At 45.2% G+C, this 22,257-nt stretch overlaps 1 protein-coding gene across 2 annotated transcripts; it reads left to right on the forward strand.

Moving 5' to 3' along the window:
- The first annotated feature begins 10,972 nt into the window (after positions 1–10,972).
- Positions 10,973–22,257, forward strand: tsg101a (tumor susceptibility 101a). Of its 2 annotated transcripts, none has more exons than XM_015964848.3 (10): positions 10,973–11,059; positions 12,247–12,334; positions 12,417–12,482; positions 12,650–12,813; positions 13,410–13,536; positions 14,327–14,375; positions 14,585–14,679; positions 20,210–20,412; positions 21,589–21,828; positions 21,909–22,257. In XM_015964848.3, exons 2-10 carry the CDS (start codon positions 12,322–12,324, stop codon positions 21,996–21,998), a joined length of 1,047 nt encoding a protein of 348 aa, XP_015820334.1. In that variant the 5' UTR covers positions 10,973–11,059; positions 12,247–12,321; the 3' UTR covers positions 21,999–22,257. The 2 variants fall into 2 exon arrangements, with proteins under 2 accessions (XP_015820334.1, XP_015820333.1); XM_015964847.3 differs by lacking the exon at positions 10,973–11,059 and adding an exon at positions 11,111–11,381.

Genomic DNA, 22,257 nt, shown 5'->3' on the forward strand with positions numbered 1-22,257 from the left:
GTGTGTGTGTGTGTGTGTGTTTTCCACTTCAAACACTGGTCTAACCAACCAGACCAGCGTGTCCAGTAACATATTAATGTTACAATTAAACAGTTTCACTTCATGTAGGCTAGGAACGTTTCACCTGCCGTGGCCCGACCGCTTCTGCTCCACATAAACTTTGTGCGTAAGCAAATGTCTCTAGAGGTGCTTTCTGAGCTGCTGAAGAGGCTATTCTGCCTCAGACTGGATGCGTCATGCGTCTCCATATTAGAGACGGGAACAAGCGCTGTTCAGCCAAAGTTTCATAATTTCATAAAAAGAACATTTTTCCAAGTGACACATCCCTCAGAGAGACCGGGTTTCCAGACCGCTTCAGTGGGAGGAAATCTTGTCGCATGCACCCGTGGTTCTGCGCTGCGCTGCGAACCCCTCTACAGATCATCAGCTCACTGTCCGCCGTGGGCGCTCCGAGCCGCGCTGAACACAGTGTCCAGTATAAAGCTCTGATGTTCTGATGGGAACATTTTCTTGATTTAGTTACCTCCGCGATGTGCGTTAACAATTAAAATGTCAGCTCATCCATGCGCATCAGTGTGCGTCGGGGTTATTCTTTCAAAACAACCAACATCCTTGAGTTTATCCGTCAAAATAAACAGTCAAATGGAATTATCTGTAACCTGCCATTTAACTGTTTTGCCTTCTTGCGAAGATTGTTGCAAAGAGAAACAATTAAACTTGATTAACCCCAGAAACATGCGCACTGCACTGTACGCCTGGCTCTGGTGTTAATCAAGTTTAATTTGATCTATTTTCACAAGAAAACACAACAGTTAAAAGCAGGGCTTGTGTTGACCGGATAGTTCCCGTATTTGACGGCCACCTCCCATTTTAGCACAAAAATGTGTTATTGGAGCCTATGGAAATTAATTGTCCAGTATATATGTTGATGGTCGGTACTGTTGGCCCAAAAAGAATGTCCGCCAACCATGGTACGCCTGATAGAGAGCCCAGCAGTGGCACTGATGCACATTAATAGTTATTAATGAAATATCTCACTAAAGAGCCTCCAGTTCCGATGCTAACGCTAGCATGAATATACAAAGATGAAAAACGAAAACGTGGTCCTACATGACAAATCTAAAATTCCAGTCATTAAAAATAAATATTTAACTTTCCACCATAAAACTCCTAAAATTACTATGGTGCAAGTGATGTTTCATTTCGTGTCATGTTTTGTAAGTATGCTAAACTTTGACAAGTTGTTTTCTGGTGATCTATATATTGACTTAATACTAACCAAAACCATGATTTACATTCTTAAGAGTGATAAACTAACCCTTCAGAAGCTTTGAAGTTGGAGGATGAAGAGTGATTGTCTTCTTTTTCTTCTTCTTCAACGTAACTGGCTGTTCAAGTTGACAACTTCAAAAATGTGCTTCAAAGGAAATACTGTATTAGACCGTTTTTTTCCAGCTGTCGTTATTCAACAGAAAAAACATCAGATTTAACATTATCCTACCGTAATTTGGAAAAACGGTATGTTACTGTTGGAATTCTGCAGTAAATTTACAGAAATTTCTGAGTGTACGAGTTGACAAGCGATACCCGAATCCACTCATCCTTCCAGCTAAGCTTAGCTGACTGACTGACAAAGGGGTTCTAGCGCCCTATTTATAGGCTGGCAGGATGACGTAACAAAGCGACGTAATAAAGCGTAAACAGGCAGCGTCACGTGCAGCGCCACGTGCGTTTTCAGCGTTTGTCAGATCATCATAAAGGTGTGTATGTGTGTGTGCGCGCGCACACTCTTTGACTCATAAATATAATGTGAAAAAATAAGTCACAACATTTTCCACAAATGCACACGCTAATTCTGAAGATCACACTCTGTGGTTCACAAATATAATTTGTAAGAACACTTGTAATATAAACTCACAGATCATACGAATTGCTGAACGTGCATTTACGAACAGCTTCTCATTTGTGAACCTTCCTGCGTTTGTGAGTGAAATCTGTGTGGTGCATTCACGAACGTTGGTTACGTATTGTAACCCCAGATTCTATGAGTCTAGTCGCAGCCCTTAAGCGAGCTGCTATTGGAAGGATGATCTCCGCATCAGCCAATCATGAAGAGCTTAAATGTACGCCCACCAATAGTGGGCCCCCTCGTGGTATATAACCGCAGTGACCCCACTGCTCGCCTCCAATGGCTCTTATTCCATCATAACCAGTGGGGCCAAGTGGCTTAAGGGCTGCGACTAGACTCATAGAATCTGGGGTTACAATACGTAATCAACGTTCTATTTCGTCTAGTCTTAGCCCTTAAGCGAGCTGCTATTGGAATAAAGCGCAGCTGGATGGGTTTACGCCACACTGGTTAACACAACCAATGGACACACCCAATCAATCTCCTTTAGTGAGGGACGTTCAGCCTCAGACCAGGCTTAAAGACTGAGGCAGCCACGATAAGAGAGGGGCCCCCACTAAAAAAACATCATCCACGAGAGGATGAAATCCATCTCAGCAAGGCCAATGAGGTGCCATAAGCATTCATTCAGCCTGCTGGGGTCCAAGCACTGAACGAGTGATGGAACCTGAAGACACATCTCGTAAATAATAACGAGTAAAGGAACAGGATGAAGCCCATGAAGCAGCCTGACAAATGTCTTCCATCGACACACCACTGTGGAGCGCCATCGAAGAGGAAATCCCCCTGGCTGAGTGAGCCCTGAGTGCCTCAGGGGAATCCTGCCCCGATGACGTGTAAGCGAGGGAAATGGCTTCACACAGCCAGTGCGAAAGATGCTGGGTCGACAGCGCCTGACCAAGGGAAGACTCCCTGTAGTGCACAAACAGGTTTTGTGAACGACGAATCTCCGAAGTGCGTGACACATACCGTACAAGTGCGCGCACCGGGCAGAGAAGGTGAGAAGCCGCTTCCTCCTCAGAATTATGGGGAGGAGGAAAAAGTCCAGCCAATGAAATTGACCTGGATTTGAAGGAAGCATTAATGCTTTTGGGCACAAAGGCTGGATTGGGGCATAAAACAGCAGACCCGCCATCTTCCCGGATCCTGAGGCATGCGGGAGCCACTGAAAGGGCGGTCAGGTCACTCACTCTCTTAACTGATGCTAGCGCTAGCAGCAATGCAGTTTTAAGTGACAGGAACTTGAGTGAGACCTGGTCCAAGGGTTCAAATGGAGCTTCAGATAAGCCGTGCAGAACCACCGTTAGATCCCACTGGGGAAAAAGCGGGCGGGACACAGGTCTGTTCCTCCTGACACCTTTTAGAAAACGTTTTATGAGGGGATGATTGAAAACAGATCTATCTCCAAACCCTTGGTGACAGGATGAGATAGCTGCAGCATATGTTTTAATAGTGCTGAAGGCGAGGCCCCTGTCCATCAGTATCTGCAGAAACGATAGGACATCCGCCAGCTGGCAGGAGAGCGCTTGAACATTCCGCTCTGTGCACCATTTCTGGAAAGCTGCCCATTTAGCAGCGTAAGACGCAATGGTAGAGGGCGCCCGCGCACTCTGAATCGTGGCGACCACATCATGCGGCAGCCCAGAAGCCCCTAAGCGTGACCGCTCAGCGGCCAGACCCACAACCGTTGGCCTATTTCCAGAGGATGTTTGATTATTCCATCCGCCTGGAGAAGGGCGTCCGCCCTCCACGGGAGCCTCCACGGGGAGCCGGACACTAGCGCTTGCAGGTCCGGAAACCATGACGCGGACAAGCGCCTGGGAGCCACCAGAATCACCGAGAGCCGTTCCGACCGAATTCGGTCTAAGAGACGGGGAATCAGAGGGACTGGTGGAAACGCATAAAGGAGCGCTCGAGGCCAGGGCTGGTGTGAGAAGGCGTCCGCCCCGAGCGGAGGTCCGTCCCGGGGACTCAGGGAAAACCACAGGCGACACTGAGTGTTTTCGCGAGCCGCAAACAGATCCACAGACGGTTCCCCGAACCTGATCCAGATCTGTGATATCAGTGCGGGATGCAGATGCCAGTCGGAGTCGCGGGGTCCCCCTCTCGACAGGATGTCTGCCGCTACATTCAGGACCCCCGGAATGTAGATGGCTCTGATGGACAGCAGGTGGACATGTGTCCAACACAGTAAATCTGTGGCGACACGCAACAGAGGGAGGGATCGAACTCCCCCTTGGCGATTTATGTAGGCTGCCGCCACCTGGTTGTCTGTGTGAACTTCGACATGACGGCCCTCGAGAAGGGCAGCAAAGTGTCTGATCACATTCCTCACTGTCATAAGCTCCAACACATTTATGTGCTCGTGCGTGTGGGAGAGCCAACGATCTGCCACCGTATGGGACAAGCACGTGCCCCCCCACCCCGACAGTGACGCATCCGTAAACACAGATACGTGTGACGCAGGACGTCCGATGGAAACCCCGCGTGAGAGGATGCAGGGGTTCCCCCAGTGAGCGAGGTCCCCACCCACTGAAGGGGGAATCCTCAACATACGTCTCTTCTGACGTATCGGGTGCACCCGGAGGCGGGTGAACCAACGTTGCAAGCGCCTCGTGTGCAGCAAGCCTAGCGGCACCACCGAATGGGCTGCGGACATCATGCCCAGGAGTTTCATGACTAACAGGGCTCTCACGATCTTGCGGGGTTGTACACGGGAGATCACCGTGGAGAGATCTGCCGCTCTTGCAGGCGACAAACGTGCTCTCATTAGGGAGGCGTCCAACTCCACCCCGAGATACACAATCGACTGGGATGGAAGAACGGAGCTCTTTTCCCAGTTTATAGAAAACCCCAGGGTCGACAGATGCTCTGTCAACCTCCTGGTTTGCTGTGACGCCTCGTCCTTGGACCGAGCGCACAGGAGAAGATCGTCCAAGTAAAATAAAACCCTCATTCCCTCCGTGCGCAGTGGCTGCAGCGCGGTCTCCAGACATTTGGAGAAGGTGCGCGGGGCTAGCGAGTAGCCGAAAGGGAGGCGATTGAACTGATATTGAACTCCCTTGAACGAAAAACGCAGAAACTTCTGGTGATTTGGAATTACTGGTATGTGGAAGTATGCGTCTTTCAGGTCGATTGACGTGAACCAATCCCCGGGGCGCACATATTCCAGGACTTGTCTCATCGTTAACATGCGGAAATGCATTACTGCTATGGAGCAGTTGAACAGGGACAGGTCGAGAATCGGTCTCATTCCTCCCGACTTCTTCGGTACTATGAAGTAGCGGGAGTAGAAGCCCGAGAGCTCTTGTCCGCGAGGGACTCGTGAAATAGCGTCCTTGGACAGAAGTTCCCGCAACTCCAGCTCTAGGGCCTGAGACTGTACTTGCGATGTGAACGTCGTCTCCACGATCCCGTTGAAGGGAGGTGGAGTGACCTGAAAATGAAGTGTGTGACCGCAATGAATGGTGTCCGAAATCCATTTGCTCATGATACAAAGGCGGCGCCACTCGTGCGCGCGTTCCGACAGTGGACGCATGTGCGCGGTCACGTGAGCAACGACTGAGGGTTGTGCATGCGCCCTTACCGCCGTCGCCCGTACCAGAGAACTGGGGGCGACCCATGGAGGGCTGCGCTCGAAAGGGCGAGTGCGAAACAGCTGGAACAGGCTGGTCCGCACCGCGGAGCGTGGAGTCCGAGAGTGAAGGGCGAGTGGGAGCCGAGCCTGTGCACGGGGGCGACAGAGTGCCAGCGGATAAAGCCGCGCACTGTGCCGCCGCGCGTGGTCGAGACAGCGACCTGACATCTCGCCCCACCCGACGATGTGGTGAGAGCTGGGAGAGTTGGACCCGGCCGGATGCTGGGGCCGGAGCGCAAATGGAGCGCACCCTTACGGTTGGCCGTATATTATGACTGCCTGCAGGAACATGTATGCGTGCAGCAGTGCTTGGTGTGGGGAACATGTGTGAGAACTCGGCAGAGGATTCTGCGGAGGACTGTAGGATTGTGCTCTTTGAGTGACATGTTTTGGGTTTTATTTCAAAACCAACATCAACATCATTACAATCATGTACACACACATTCCCCCCAAAGAGTCACTTCCGTGGCTGCTTTCGGCGAGGCTCGTGCACCTGGGACTGCCAAGACGGCGTCTGCTGGCCCCGCCGGAACCGTTGCCCACCATCTCGCTGGTCCCGCTGATGTGGAGCCTAAGCGGGAGGCCGGCTCCGTGGAGCGGACGATGCAGCTGGGCGTTTGAAGCTTCCGCGCCGTTCGTCCCATCCTCTGGCAGAACGGCCGGAGTGCGAGGCTGACCGAGGGTGAACCAGGTCTCGTACCGTAGCCGATAGTTCGGCCGTCTTCTGAGCCCTCTCAATGACGCCCCTAAGATGGGGACCAAACAGAACATCGGTGGTGATGGGGCCGTCCAGCATCTCCCTTTGCAGATGTTCCGGAATGGAGGGCAGGGCCTTGAGCCAGATCGCTCGCTGGATGAGGGTCTGCCAGGCAGCGATGCGAGCAGAACCGGTGAGCACAGCAGCACACAAATTGAGGATAGCATCAGCAGTCTTAGTAATGACGGCTTTCGACTCCTCGGGGGCTTCCAGCTCCTCCATCATCCTCGAGACGCCGAAGGCAAGGAGGGCGATGTTATTCCCTGCAGCGCCGGTCTGAAAGGCACACTGATGTGCGCGGTCGGTGAGCCGCGTCAGCAGCTGGTCATGTTTTGAAGCGGGAACAGCTCGCGGGCCAGCGAGGTGGTTCTTGGCGCCAAACAGCGAGGCCAAGTCCGGCTCTAGCGGAGGAACGGACGGCCAGCCTTGGTCGGAAAACCCCTCGACCTTGGTGATGGGCGCATAGGTGGAGACTGGCGCCTTGAGCTTGGCAGGCTCGGAGAAGGCGGCAGACCAGCAGCTCATAGCAGCGGGAAAGCGCGGCCAAATAGGGTCTAGACAGCGTGTCTGAGTTGCCCCGAAGATTCCCGCCAAATCATCCGCTTCAGGCGGGGCTGGTTCTGGCACAGCTAGCCCCTTGTGGGCTGCTGCCGCAGAAATGATGGCGGGCAGCTCCTGGAGCAGTGCTCTTACTGCTGGCAGGGAGGAGCGAGAAGCCACTGGGGCAGAAGGACCCGCTGGGCGGAGCTCATCGACCTCCGTTATGTCTAGGAGGGATGCCGCCTTGTCGTAGTTCTCGCTGTCGGTGACGTCATCCAGCCGGTTGAAGCCAGCCGGCTCCTGACCGGCGTCGAAGAAATCCAACGCCTTGTCCAGCAGGTACGAGTCAGCCACCGGAAATTCTTCGTCGGCGGCGGGAGTGAAGTACTCGACCCGGCGAATCTTCTCTGCCACGGGCAGAGCGGAACAGAACGGGCACGAGGCCTGCGGGGTCAAGGCCAGGCCAGCGTGGTGAGCCCCGAGACAGACCTCACACTTAGCGTGCAGGTCTCCGCTGGAAATGGAGCCCGACTGGCAGGTCGGGCAGGGTCTGGCGTCGCTGGACATGGCTGGTAAGTCTTCTCGGATAATCTTGCTCTTTCTGGATAAATTTGCTCTTTAAGAAGCTCTCAGCTTGGCATGAAGAGAAAAAGGAGGCGAGCAGTCGGGTCACTGCGGTTATATACCACGAGGGGGCCCACTATTGGTGGGCGTACATTTAAGCTCTTCATGATTGGCTGATGCGGAGATCATCCTTCCAATAGCAGCTCGCTTAAGGGCTAAGACTAGACGAAATAGAACAACTTCTCATTTGTGAACCTTCCTGCATTTTGAGACACTCCTAACGTCGCAGATCAACAAACGCCACCATTGGCTAATGGATCTGTCAATCAAATATATGATTCTGCCAGGGCTGTTCGCTTTCAGCCAATCATATGGCTCCTTATGTTACGGGAACAGATCTGCTGTGCGCATGCGTATAGCAGTTCACACGGCAGAGCGGGATGGACCGGTCACAATCTGTGAGTAATAGTTTTATCTTATTCCCTCGTTGTAATTGATGCGATGTTATAGGATTATGAGTAGAAGCGTTCTTCATTGTCAAGTAAAATGTTTTATGCTCAATTCAGTCCAGACGTTACGTGAAGTCTGGTCCATTCTTCATCTAGTTTAACATCAAGCTAAACTCAAGCGAACATTTGTTTAGTTAGCGTGTCTAGGTACCATTTTTTAGGCCACGGTTGTCAAACTCAAGCCCTTGGTCTATTTTTATTTGCCCCGCGAAATCAGATATCAAATATATAATATTAAAACTGGCCCGCCGGGCGATTTTGCTGATAAGACTACTAATCCCACAGTGCTTTGCGGCGTTAGCGCGCGAGACGAAGCAAGCCCTCTTTTATGTTTACGATCATTAGCATCCACGCTAGTAGAATCAGCGTGTGCAGCGTTACCCTCATTAAACAACTGACGATACTCCTCTAAGCGCCCAGTTTACTCAGCGAGTTTCCGACTTTGAACGCCTAGAAAGAAGGTATCTGGCTGGAACAGGTGACCATCAGAGTGGAGAGAACTGAGCTTGAAACATTTAATTGTCATGAACTTTTTCTGCTCCAAAGCATGAAAGTTAATAATTGAGATATTTTCATAGAAGATAATTGCTATTTTTGTTGTTGGCCTGTAAAAAAAAGATTCAACTTACTCTAAAATGGGAACTGGACAGACTACAAATTGAAGAATAGAATAGAAAATCCCTTTATTGTCCCTCAGTGGGGAAACTGTGATGTCACAGCAGCAATAACGTTCATTACAGAAGCCAAACAGGAGAGTGAAACATAATAATAAAAAGTAAACTAAAAGAAAACATAAAACAGACAAACTTAAAATATCCAAAAGGTAAAACAATCTAAATACTGAATATGTACACATTGTAGGGAGTAAAAAGAGTAAATAAAAATTGAGACATAAGTAACGAGTGATGTGTTTTATTTAAAATGTACTTGCTCGTGTGTAATTTGGTCATATCAGATTCTGTGTTCAGATGCAAAAATAAGTTTCTTTCCAATTGAATAACAAGACATCTGTAAATAAACTTTTCAACAAATATTGAGTTTGGCCCGCAATTTTGTCCCAGTTTTTAATTTTGTCCCATTGTGAATTTGAGTTTGACACCCCTGCTTTAGGCTGTGTGTGCAGTAATAAGGAGACAGACACTGGCTGAGCCGGTGCATAAATGTTAGATTTTCTGGTGGTGTGCGATAGTTAAAGAAATATTATTTTTTTTTAAATAAAATACATCTTTAAATTTTGGCCAATGAGCTCTGGCACATAATAAACAGAAATACTGCTTCATCATTTCATGTACCTTTGAATCTACAGTTGGTCTTATTTAAAAATGTTTTTTTATTAAAACTATCATAGCTGGAGTGTTAAAAAATAAAAGTGCCATAAGATATTTGGAAGTTGTTATTTTATTTCTATTACCCACAGTTATCCAATTCATGTTTGTTCTGTTTTTTTTTTTTTTTTTTTCCTCTAGGAATCATTGAGGCGTGACATCCTTCAGAGGTTTTACGATCGACTGTCAAGCATCTTGGAGAGGCAACCTGTTGATGGGGAAGGGCTATAGTTTGCTTGTCACCATTATTTAGTTTTATTAGGTGCTCTAGGTGACATTGTTGATGTGGGAGGAAGAGGATATACTTTCTGCTCTTTCCGATCTGAATACTATTATCCAGCAGGAAAGAGATAATCAAAAGACATTAATAACAGTACACGTTGAAAGAGGTTCTCGTGGCCGTCAACGATTGGCAGTGTTGCGAGAGGCTCTCGAACACCTTGTGGAAATGGGTCTGCCAACAAGTGTCATTACCAAACTCCTTGGTGTATCCAGAGCAACTCTATTTAGACGGATGTCTGAAAATAATATATTTATTTATATATTTGTACCTGCCACATACAGTAAATGCAGTGATGAGGAACTAGATTATTTTATCACAGTAATTAAGAGCAACATGCCAGATGCTGGGTACAGGGTAGTCCGAGGTGCTCTACTTGCCCAGGGACATAGAGTACAGTGGGACCGACTGTATGCATCCATGCATCGTGTGGACAGTGCGGGTGTATTTGCTCGAATGACACATCTGGGATGTGTAGTGAGAAGGATGTACACAGTTCCTTGCCCAAAGTATATGGTGCACATTGACACCAATCACAAGCTCATCAGGTAATGTCTGTGTGTAATTGGAGATGTTATTTTTTGTTTTGGGAGTTACATTTTTAATTGTCTGTGTTTTAACCTATGGTCCACATATGTAGACACAGGGCCCTAGGAGGTTAAAATAAAATTAACACATTTACATGGCTTTGGTAGGGATGAAGGGCTTTTTGTGTAAATATACGTTAGCTGTTTGATATCCTTATTTGTTGTACAAGCAGTCCAATAAAGAATTAAAATTGTGCCAACATGTCAGTTTTGTTGTCATTTGGACTTTAAGGCAGACTGGACATAAAATACACAACAAGATATGGCCTACTATAACCCTTTATAGTTTTTCCCAAAACCAAATGTGCACAAAGTTCTCAAAACAGCTGTTCTGTTGAAATTGTAAGTTAGATTTTTGGTCATTTGGTTTGGTGAAAAATGTTTGAAAAAATAAAATAAATCAGTTGGCAAATGGAAAATATATATAATTTTATTATTCATGGCTGCCTACCAATGTTGACATTGCTTTTGAAAATAGTTTTTTATAGCTTTGTATTTTATATTATTTTTTGATAATTAATATTATCTGTCTATCTATTTTTGTATTGTAATAGGACTTAATAAAATCTTAATTTTTTATTATAATTTCACAGCTGATTTACCAAGATGGAGTGTTAAAATCTTTCACAAACTAGATCACATAAAAAGTAAAATATTTAAAAATACTATCATTTAAACAAATGTGTTGAATCACAGATGGATGTCAGGAATGCATTTTATTATTGACTAGAGTAATTCTCTAGGAATCATTCTGAGATGGTTTAATTTTCAATTTGTCCGTTCTGAATGGGGGCGAATTGAGACCCATCCAAGGTGGCGGCCCGCTGCCACGACCGTGTCTACGTTTACGTCTCTGCCAATCCCATTTCACCGGAAATGGTTACCAAGAATCCCGGAAGTTTCCTTTAAAGATCATACGATACTTCGTTTCCAGCGCTTTGAAGAACTACAGTAATCTGTTCTATTTGTTTAGAATTCATAACCACTATATATAGTTTTGACGCGTAACTTAAATATACATATTACTTATGCGGAGGTGGAATAAATCTAAAGAACCTGAATCGCTGTTTCGTTTCGTCTCAAATCGGGGCTAGCTTTAGCCTAGCATTCCCTGAACTCTCACTAACTAGCAGCGTCGGTTTGCCTTAGTTTTTGCTTAATTTGGCTTAAAAATCATATTTTTGTGACTTCACAAAATACCAAGAACAGGTAAAAGATACGTCAAATAAGCATGGCAGTATTTAACGAAGGTAACCTCAAGAAATTACTGAAGGTAAGCTTGTTTATGGTTCTCGTTAGCTAGTTACCGTAATGACACCGTTTGCTCAAATGTAAATAAGTTGCCGTTTCCTGAAACAAGTGTTAAGAATAGCTGCCTTTTGAAGAATCTTATTAGGTGTTTTAATTCGTTAAAAATTGAATATTTCAGGCTCGTTTTTGTGATATTATGTTTAGATTGATACATTTTTCATCTTTTGAGCATTGCTTTTTCATACTGTTATTTTCACCAGTTACCCTAACTATAACGGAAGTTACGGTGCAACTATGGTTCTGTGAGTTCCTGGATGACTGCCAGTCACAGGGGTCACTCGGAACTGCTCGGACGAGGAGATCCCGGAAGACCCGAACGTAGCTATCAGCGCGTAATTTATAGACTCGCGACCAGGTGCGCTACGTGTCACGTGCGTGACTTTGTTTATATTAGTACTCGACCTGCGCAGAGCGCGAGGAGATACATCCACTCTGTTTACTGCCACTGGCAGTCAGGAGATCACGAAACAGAACCACTAAATCCTCCACTAAAGCACCAGTATCAACATTACATTTTGGGCTTTTTTTTGTCTGATGAAGAGACGTCGTTCATGTTGAAAAAGTCTATTTACTTATTATGTATTTTTATTTTGTATTCGTGTCATTTTTAATTTTTACTTGCATTAATTGTTCAGCCGATGTTTTAGTTAGGATTTTATTATATTTTGATATTTAAATCAGTTTTTCGGGTCTCAGACATGGGGTTTCACGTTTGTTTTGGCGACATTTTTATATTATAAACATTAACAGTATTTTATACACCTAAATTATTATCACTGGCCAAATGCTTTAATTTTTTTTTATTCTTCTCTATTTTTATTGTCCAGCAATACAAATATAGAGATCTGACAGTCCGAGAAATATTCAATGTCGTCACCCAGTACAGGGACTTGAAGCCAGTAATGGATGCTTATGGTAAGGACCTTTATACAGGTTGTTTTTGGTCATATGCAATTTATTATATTCATATAATGATGTGGATTTTCTTTTGTTGTAGTTTTCAATGACGGCTCTTCCAGAGATCTAATGAGCTTGACAGGAACTGTCCCTGTAAGCTATAGAGGTAAAAATGGTGTGTGTGTGTGTGTGTGTGTGTGTGTGTGTGTGTGTGTGTGTGTGTGTGTGTGTGTGTGTGTTTTATAAAATTATGCCACAAAAAGATCACATGTCAGGGTAAAGTGTGTTGTAGATCCCTAAAATCACCTAACTACTGTGTTTTCGTTCCTTTAGGTAATACCTACAACATCCCGGTGTGTTTGTGGCTGCTGGACACTTACCCCTACAACCCTCCCATATGCTTTGTTAAACCAACTAGTAGCATGATGATTAAAACTGGCAAGCACATTGATGCCAACGGCAAGATTTACTTGCCCTACCTGCACGAGTGGAAACATGTAAGTGCAATATACTTGGTCAGTACATATTAAAATGTAGAAATTGCATTTTCCAGTTATTTTTAAGTGCGTGTGCATTTACACCTGCTAGGGATTTTCAATATAAAGTGGACATTCAGTCTCAAAGCAAACTTTTATTCCTGGTCTTTTGCACCATTTGTTTTCTCTAGAAAAAGAGTTTATTGTCATTTAAAACGTAATGATTATTTAGTAATTTTATTTATTTATTTTCATTTAAAAAAAACTTGTGCAGAATGAAATCTGCAAAGTTTTAACAGCAGTTTGTGTACACACAGACTTCTCCGGTTTAACAGATTTACCTTTTTGTATTAAGTGCTTCATCTGCCTAATTCTTGGCAGCTGAGACCAATTATTGAAATGCACATGTGTCAAAAATAATTTCTTGTAGGTTAAATTTTAAGTTTTGTTAGATGTATAAAGAAGTGAAGGAAGTGGTCATTTAAGATGAAGATTTTAATAAGATGCTCATGTGATTGGGTCACTGGGATCAGTTAGAACCAAATATAGAAGCATCACAAATGTGGGATGTGATATTCTAAAATTTTGACCAGGTTACAATAATTTATCCTTTACAGCCTCAGTCTGACCTTTACGGCCTGATTCAAGTGATGATTGTTGTGTTTGGAGAGGAGCCTCCGGTGTTCTCCCGCCCCGCAACCCAAGCTCCCTTCCCTGCCTTTCCAGCTGCGGGACCCCCTAATTGTGAGTGAGACATTTACAGGGTGATTTTAGGCACTTCGTGGTAAGAAAACTCAACCTTAATAACTCATTCACTGCCAGCCGCTTCCTGATCAGAAAAGCCCTTCCCACCAGCGTTTTTGACTATTTTTTTAAGGGTCACAGAACGTTGCACGCTAGGATGATGTCAACGTCAAAACTAACAAAACAAAGAGGAGACTCACGTCTTACATCAGGAAGAATTTGCGCGTTTCGAGCGTTATCCGTTTTTCATAATCCGTTATCGAATTGAGATTGGCAGAAGCTTTTCCGGTTCGTGCCTCACTTTACTTTATAGCAGCGGCCCAAAGTGATCTCCTAACACATGGATTTTCTGCTTCCTGATCACGTGACGTACGCGGATGAAGATCGGCCTTAGAGCTGGGATGTTTGTTCTCACGGTGCGGGGGCTCGTTCCGATGCCCACACAGTAAAAAAAAATGCCAACGGTTGGATTTAAAATGACGACTTTTGTCGTCAACGGCAGTTAATGAATTAAGAAGGTTTTTTTTATATATGGAGTCATTTCAAGACTTTGTTGCCATGTTTGAAGAACGGTGAATATACATAATCATCATGACTGTGAAGCGTCACTATTAACAGTTCAGTGTCACAGAATAGTTCCATATTTTCTTTCTGTACAGCAGTCATGTCCTTCAGCACCAGGTGGCGCTCACATACAACAGCAGCACATACATACACACTCAGCAGAAATCTATTTTAGAGTGGTCTTGTGTTTTTTATTCTGATTGTTTTTTAATTTCTCTCGTCTCAGCCTCCTATATGCCTACAGTCTCAGCTTATGGTCCAGGTCCAAACCCCGGGTAAGATGTGTAGCGTCAGTTCTTCACCCGCTCTCTTAACTGGGACATACACACTGGATTTACCAGCAAACCAGTCCTAGAACATTCATTCATTTACTGTCTTTACCAAAATACAATTCTCAGTAAATGCATGTGAACAATTATGTTTAGCATTATTTTATTTTTTCCTTTTTATTTTTAAATCAGTTTTATCATCTGAATATTTTCAGAGTCTACCCAGCTTACCAGTACCCAGGAGGAAACTCTTATCCTGCTGCTGCAGGACCTGGACACTACCCAACACAACCTCCTGTTTCCACAGTGGGTAAGTACTTTTATTCATTTGTTTAATTTTAGCATTTTACTGTCCTGAAGCGTCTCTGTCTCCTCCCCCTTTCTTTTAGGGATCAGTTAACCACAGATGTATAAAAACACAATCTTGTTGGTTCTGAGAGAAAAATACTTTGCAATCATCTTTAAAATCGAAGCAAGCTATTATTTTCTCCGAGTCGATCTAGAACTTCTCTTGGACTTGAGTCGTCAAAATGACACTTGACCTTTTCCCCAGTCTCTCCCACCTTCTGACTGACTCCAGTGGCACGCTGAGCCACCAGTCAAAGGCCACCACTGTAACCAGAGTGAGGGGTATTAAAGGCCAAAGGACAGGATTGAGTCTCCCTGCCCCCCCCCCCCCCCCCCCCCCACCGCGAACTATTTCTCCGCACACCCCTTTGGTGTTGTATTTAAGATGGGGATAGTATCTGCACACAAAGACCTGCAGCAGTGAAAAGCTGCCCCTGGAAGACTTTTAGCTGACTTCTATTTTTAGTGAAGACAAGAACTGGGCTGGGTCAACTCTGACATTTGTGGTGCTGACTTCAAGCAAATGTTTTCTTTTATATTATATATATATTAGTGTTGGGACTTGATTAAAAAATTAATCTAATTAATTAGAGGTTTTGTAATTAATTAATCTTGATTAATCGCAGTTTATAGCAAAAAGAAAAACTTACCCCATTAAAGCAATTTTAAAAGATTTGAATGAATTTTGGTGGATGACATAATTAAGCAATGCAGACATGAATTATAAATGTATTTTATTATAGTCTGAAAAACTGCAATTAAATGCATTTAATTTCAGAAGAGTAGCACAAGAAAAAAAGATATATACCCGGCCAAAGTTGAACGGGCCAATATTGAGTATAATTTAACTTAAGTACTACAAGTAAATTTTGGAAATTTAGTGGCAGGACTAATAAGGAACCTGCGGGCCCGAACAGACAACTGTGGGTGGGTCCCAGCTCGACTGGACCACCACTGCAGTGGGCAATCTGTTTCGCTGATGGTGGATTCTGCTCTGTATGAACTCAGGGCCCTGTTGCATAGGATTTCCTCATCTGAATCAGAGTCTGAAGACAATGATGTGAGAAGCAGGCTCTTTTTTTTTTGCTGGCTCCTGTGTGGAGGCATCTGTACTCTGGTCCTGCAGTAGGGTTTCAAGGCTGCGCCAAACCTCTTCTCGCTCTCCCTTCGCAATGCACTTTAAATCCTTGAATCGTGGGTTGAGCACAGTAGCCATCTTAAGCCATTCATGATTCAGAGTAGCTGCACGTTGGGATAAGTCCTTTGTGAAGGCAGTCTTCAATTTCACCATGTAGTTTGAGTCATCATCAGAGACTGCCATGGTGTGATGCAGGTGGCAGAGAGCAGGTAAGACCACTGAGCATGAGACATAAGTCTCGCCTCCCAGTTGACAATAACTGTCAACTATAAAATAAAAACAAACTAAGAAAAGTTTTATTTACCTGCATGGTAACCTTGCCAGCCTTTGGCGTTTCACCAGCTCTGATGGAGTTAACAAGACTAGCTTGTGTTTCTGTTTGTTTAAAGCAGCTGAAACTAGGGCTGCAACAAACGATTATTTGGATAATCGATTAATCGGACGGGGTCTCGACACGATTAATCGATTAATCTGATTACATGGGGAAATTTTTAAAAACTGCTAGGGAAACGTTATTTCTCTCCTTCCTTCACTTTATTTAACACAACATTATTAGAAAACAGTTCAATAGCAGAAAAACAACATGCCATCACCTAAATTGTCTTATAAGGTGTATAGACAGAGACCCTAAGCTACATCTATCTGTGACCTAAAATGCTTGGTCCAAGCTAAACAGCTTAAGGGCAATTCTCATCTGTTTTGTTTGATCTCATCTGTTGACATTTATTTTAAATGTAATTAAACATAGGCTGTGAATTAATCAAAATTGATCACCATTTCCAAAAATGACTGAAAAAATACCAAATAAAACAAAAGTAAATGAATGCCATCCTCCTTGCGATGATGCCCTGGGCAACTGCCATAAAGTCACATCAAGAAATGCTGCTGATCATTCCAATGATCCCAAATAGACTCACATTAGGCCACATGAAAGCAACTGAACCCAAAAATATATTAACCAGTATATAACTGCACTCTCACACAACACGCCTGCAGCAACAGTTAGGACTCCTCCCTCCCTTTTAAAAGCGTTTTTGCTTCCGAGGACATTGTGGTTGTAAAACCACATGCTAGTAGTCTGGCCCCGGTGTGATCAACCAGTTTCTGCGGGAATGTGACGGCAGAACCAGGGCCAGATTAACACTTTGTTGTACCCTGGGCAACAATATTCAAGGGCTCCATCATCACGACCCAAGGATCACCATAATGTGGTCACATACAGAATATTTTACTGTAATATGCAGTAAATATACTCAATACTTTAATGCCTGACAACACGTAACCCGCCCAGAGTAACCTTTGACCCACCTCGTGTGGACTGACCAATGAGGAGAGGGTCTTAACTTGAGGCCCTCTCTTCATTGGTCAGTCTGCATGAGACTGACTCTCAACTGACGTTCAAAGTCATTGGCAGCAAAGCGTCTCTGTGCAGCGCAAAAGCCCGGGTGGACAGTTTGTTTAATATAGGGTGACCATATTTCCATTTCCAAACAAGAGGACAGGGAATCTGTGCCTATGACGTCACACTATGGCAACGCCACACAAACCACGTTGGGACCCATTTTTTGTAAGAACTAAATTAATATCAGATTCTGCCAATAAAAGGGCTCTAAAACAATTCATATGTAAATATTTTGCATATTTAATGCAAAATCTCATTTTTATGCTTTAGTGCTGCAACAAGGTTTTATTAATAAGAAACTACCTTTTGTTTTACTACAGCATCGGTAAGCTTCCTGTGCACAGATTATTAAGGATGCTTGTTTCAGCTGTGAGATTAGACGATAGGATCAATGAAAAAATAAGTTGTCACACTCTCCATGGAAACTTTCAGAGAATCCACAAATAGTGGCTTTCAAATGGTTTTGTTACTTTTTGCAAGTTTAGAAAAGAAGCAGATGAGACAGCATGTCTGATAATTTAGTTTTTCATCTGATAATATTAGAACATGTCAGTAATGTCTGAGGGGATTTTATAAACACCATATAACTAATACTCCTGGAGAGGGTATGGATTACACAGAGGCTTCTGGGGAGCCCAGTTATGGGGGGGGGGGGGGGGGGCATTTTGCCTTGGCCCCCAAAATGTCTTGAAACGGCCCTGGGTGTGTGACTGAGTTTTGAAGGTGATCTGAATTGTATCAGATGTATAAATATGACGTGTATAACTTATTGTTTTTTACTGGTAAAAACGTGTAGTGGAGATAAATCTACCTACATTTTACTTTGTTTTGTTTTCTTGTTTTTATTGAACTATTTTCCTGTCCTGTCTGTCTCTCATCTTCCTGCATCTCCTCATAATTCTCCAGAAAATCTGTTGCCTGGATTCTTACCTTTTCACCTCATCAGTTACTTTTGAGCAGATCAAAGAGATCTCCTGACCGCAAAGCGCAGAGCGCGTTTTCGATACTGCGTGAGGTGACATCACCACAGCACAGGTGATGAGCTCCGCAGTAGCGCGCTTCAGGCACAAATAAGACAGAAAATAGAGAACATGTGCAGACAAGAACGATCGTGTGCTAATTATAGTTTTTTGGTTGCGCCACTTTGAGAATGGACCGTGCGCTGGAAGCAGCTGCCTGGATCGCTGTGCAACAATGCGGAACCGGTTCGCAGCAGCGCAAGTCTGCAGGCTCTCCCTCGCGCTGATCTGCCGGTACCGGCTCTCTCTCGCGCTGATCTGCGGCTCTCCCTCGCGCTGATCTGCCGGTACCGGCTCTCCCTCGTGCTGATCTGCCGGTACCGGCTCTCCCTCGCGCTGATCTGCCGGTACCGGCTCTCCCTCGCGCTGATCTGCCGGTACCGGCTCTCCCTCACGCTGATCTGCGGCTCTCCCTCGCGCTGATCTGCCGCTTTTGGAAGAGTTGTGCGACACAATGAATCGATGACGCAATTCGTTGCCAACGCTTTTAGTAATCGATTTTCATCGAATTTATCGATTCGTTGTTGCAGCCCTAGCTGAAACTGCTTCTTGATTGTTTAGTAGACGAGATATCATATCCAGTGTTGAATTCCACCGTGTGGAAACATCTTGTATGAGAGCCTCTTTTTCTTTCCCAAGTCTTGCTTGCTCCTGGTGTAGCTCTTCTGTATTAGCAGGACTGTGTTTAAAGTGCCCCACAACTTTGCGACATTTTGCTAATACGTCATTAAACCCACTGTCGGCAAGGCTAACTGTGATGGCTCTTTGCAAGATATGAGCAAATCAAGGCATGTGTTGGAATGGGAGGTGTCTTGCTGCAGCCACCATGGTTCGTGCACTGTCAGTCCCAATTGTGGTGACCTTTTCTTGAATTCCCCATTCCTCCACCACAGAGAGAAACTCCTCAGCACAGAGTTCTGCATAGTGTCTGGTGTTCGACTTCTGCACAGTCAGGGCAAAAGACTAGATGCCAAGTACCATCTGTGACAACAGTGTGTGCAGTGACTCCGACATAATTAGATTTGCTTACAGAGGTCCAGTGATCCCCAGTAAGAGCCACAAAGTCCGCTTTCTGTAAGGCATCTAGTTTTCCTTGCTTTTCAGTGTCATAAAGGTGGTGACTTTTACTTGAGATAGACTTTCGGCACGGCAGCTGGAAAGTTGGATCACATGTGGCTACCTGTAGCACATTTTCTAACCCCGTATCTTGTACTACTGATAGTGGCCGACAGTCCAGGGCAATCCACTGCAATAGAATTTTTCAGTTTGTCTGACGCAGACTTACTTATTTTGGCCCTGAATCCAGTCATTTCATCCAAGTTTTGGCTGCCGAGACGGCTTGTTTGTACTCGGATAGCTAGCGCTTTCTGTGCTAGCTGCAGCATGCCTTGCGCTGAGGTGGTACCGTAGGGTTGAAGTGCTTCGATGGTAAGCAAACTCTTTTTTACAAAGTTTGCACAAGACCACGCTTTTATCAAGGCCAAGGTTGGGTAGTATTTTAAAATTAAATTTTCCTTCTAATGGCCCTAACAACGCACTTTCTTCTGAGAGATCCATTGGTTTTTTCTCGTCCTGACATGTGCATCACTTTAATCTGTCGATCAGAAAATTGTGCACTGACAAAGTTCCGCATTGACTAGAATGCAAGCTGTGATTAAATGCGTTAATTTTTTTAATGCACTAAATCTTCTGCAATTAATTAATCGAAATTAACACGTTAAATTCCCACCCCTAATAAATAAATAAATAAATTTAAAAAAATATATATTTATATTTGTTTTGTTTGTTATTTAATTTCATTTGATTTTTTTAATGCTTCAACAAGATGTCTCGAGATGAAGACTATCCAGCAAATGATCTGGTTTTCGGATTCATCTAGCTGTTCAAAAGTTCAGTACTGTTTCATATAATCTTTTCATCATCTCCTCCTAAGGTCCCAGCAGAGATGGCACCATCGGGGAAGACACCATCCGTGCGTCCCTTATTTCAGCTGTGAGTGACAAACTTCGCTGGAGAATGAAGGAGGAGATGGACAGAGCTCAGGCAGAGTTGGATGCTCTTAAGAGAACAGAGGAGGACCTGAAGAAAGGACACCAAAAGCTGGAGGAGATGATCTCGAGACTTGACCAGGAAGTGGTGAGGTGCCCTCTGTATAACCAGGGTTTCCGCGCGGTAGTAAAACGTAGTAAATTAAGTTTTAGGTTTCCTGTGTAAACCCTGATAACTAACCAGCGACAGCAGGGATCACACAACACTCACACGATGCAGCTGGAGTTCAACAACTCTTTATTAACGTTCTCAGTTCAGACCTCCCCTCTCTCAGCGCTCGTCCCAGGTCTCAGAGCATGACAGACTCTTCTCCCTCACTTCTAGGTGCTTCTCCGACGACCAGCACATCCTTTAGTTTTTGGGCCGGTGTCCCGTCGGTCCATCCTGGTCAGATGGATCTCTTGATCTTTCTCCCATCAGCTGGCAATCCCGGTGCTTGTGACCCATTTCAACGCATTTCCAGCATCGAAGCAGCAGGTCCACATCAAGGGCGGTCAGACTCTGTGTCTAGCTGCCGTTTAATCACACTGTCCTTCTATGGGGCTCACCCACCCTCATTGGGGGATCAGAGTCGGTGTGACACAGGAGTCTGTCGTTCTAGCGTCCTCTCTGGCCCCTGGGCCGCCAAGTGGCCAGAGTCACTGTGGCTTGGATGTTGGCAGGTTGTCCGGCCACCTTGAGGCACGCCTCTGGGTCATCATCCAGCGGCATCTGTGGTACCAGGATGAAGACAGGGCACCATGGTGTGTCGTCCGGAATCACTCTACCGGTCTTGGCCACCAGCTTCCGCATGAATTCTGTCTGCCGCCTCTTTAGTACCTCGAGAGGAGGTGGGGCCAATGTATTTTGGGCTAGTTGCAGCATAGTGGCAGTGACTTTGGTACCGGATGGGGGAGTGTTGTGTGACCCCCACGTTGGGCGCCACTGTAGCACTAGCCAGCTACACTGGGGTTCACACAACACTCAAACAACCCAGCTGGAGATCAGCAACTCTTTATTAACGCTCTCGGTTCAGACATCGGCACTCTCAGCGCTCGTCCCCGGTCTCAGAGCATGACAAACTCTTGTCCCTCACTTTCAACCTGCCCCGTCTTCGTTGGCATCTGCCCCTATGTAGCTACTCCAGCTGATTGGTCGTTAGCTTCAGGTGTGCACGGTCAAGCTCTCGCAGGCTTCTCACATGTGCACTGCTGCACCCTCCTTCATTTTTTTCCTTCCAGTTTCTGTTAGCATGACCCCTCATGTCCGTGTTGTTCCCACCAGGCGGATGTTGACAGGAACATTGAGCTGCTGAAGAAAAAGGACGAGGAATTAAGTGAAGCTTTGGAGAAAATGGAGAACCAGTCTGAGAACAACGACATCGATGACGTCATTGTTCCCACAGCCCCTCTCTACAAGCAGATCTTGAACCTGTACGCTGAAGAAAATGCAATCGAGGACACAATCTTCTACCTGGGAGAAGCTCTCCGCAGGGGCGTTATAGATCTGGAAGTTTTCCTCAAGGTAACCAGATCAAAACCATTTAAGATCCTCACAGTTTACCGTTCTCTGTTGTTTAATGACTTTTCTCTTATGTGTTCCAGCACGTCCGCCTTCTGTCCAGAAAACAGTTCCAGCTTCGTGCTCTCATGCAGAAAGCCCGCAAGACCGCCGGCCTCAGCGACCTGTACTGACCTTCACTTGCAGCTTGAGAAGCAGCATATCTACACACTCTCTCTTTTCTCCAGCTGTTTGTTCCCTTTTGATGGTCTTCATATAAACCAACCTCTTTTTTTTAACCGAAACAAAGACTAAATGAAATTTTGCAGACTTGTGGAACGTTTGAACGTGTTGTGGTTGGTCACAAACACTCTCCAGATGTGGAATTCATACTTTCCTAGTCCAAAAATCTATAGAAACCTCCCCCTCCCTCATCATCTTTGTAAATCAGGT

The sequence above is a fragment of the Nothobranchius furzeri genome, chromosome 4 (genome assembly GCF_043380555.1).
Source record: "Nothobranchius furzeri strain GRZ-AD chromosome 4, NfurGRZ-RIMD1, whole genome shotgun sequence".
NCBI lineage: Eukaryota > Metazoa > Chordata > Actinopteri > Cyprinodontiformes > Nothobranchiidae > Nothobranchius > Nothobranchius furzeri.

Coding starts and splice junctions, on each gene's coding strand:
- tsg101a (XM_015964847.3), top strand. CDS start 11,340: ATGGCAGTATTTAACGAAGGTAACCTCAAGAAATTACTGAAG. Junction 12,814..13,409: donor ACCTGCACGAGTGGAAACAT/GTAAGTGCAATA, acceptor TATCCTTTACAG/CCTCAGTCTGACCTTTACGG. Junction 20,413..21,588: donor CGAGACTTGACCAGGAAGTG/GTGAGGTGCCCT, acceptor TGTTCCCACCAG/GCGGATGTTGACAGGAACAT.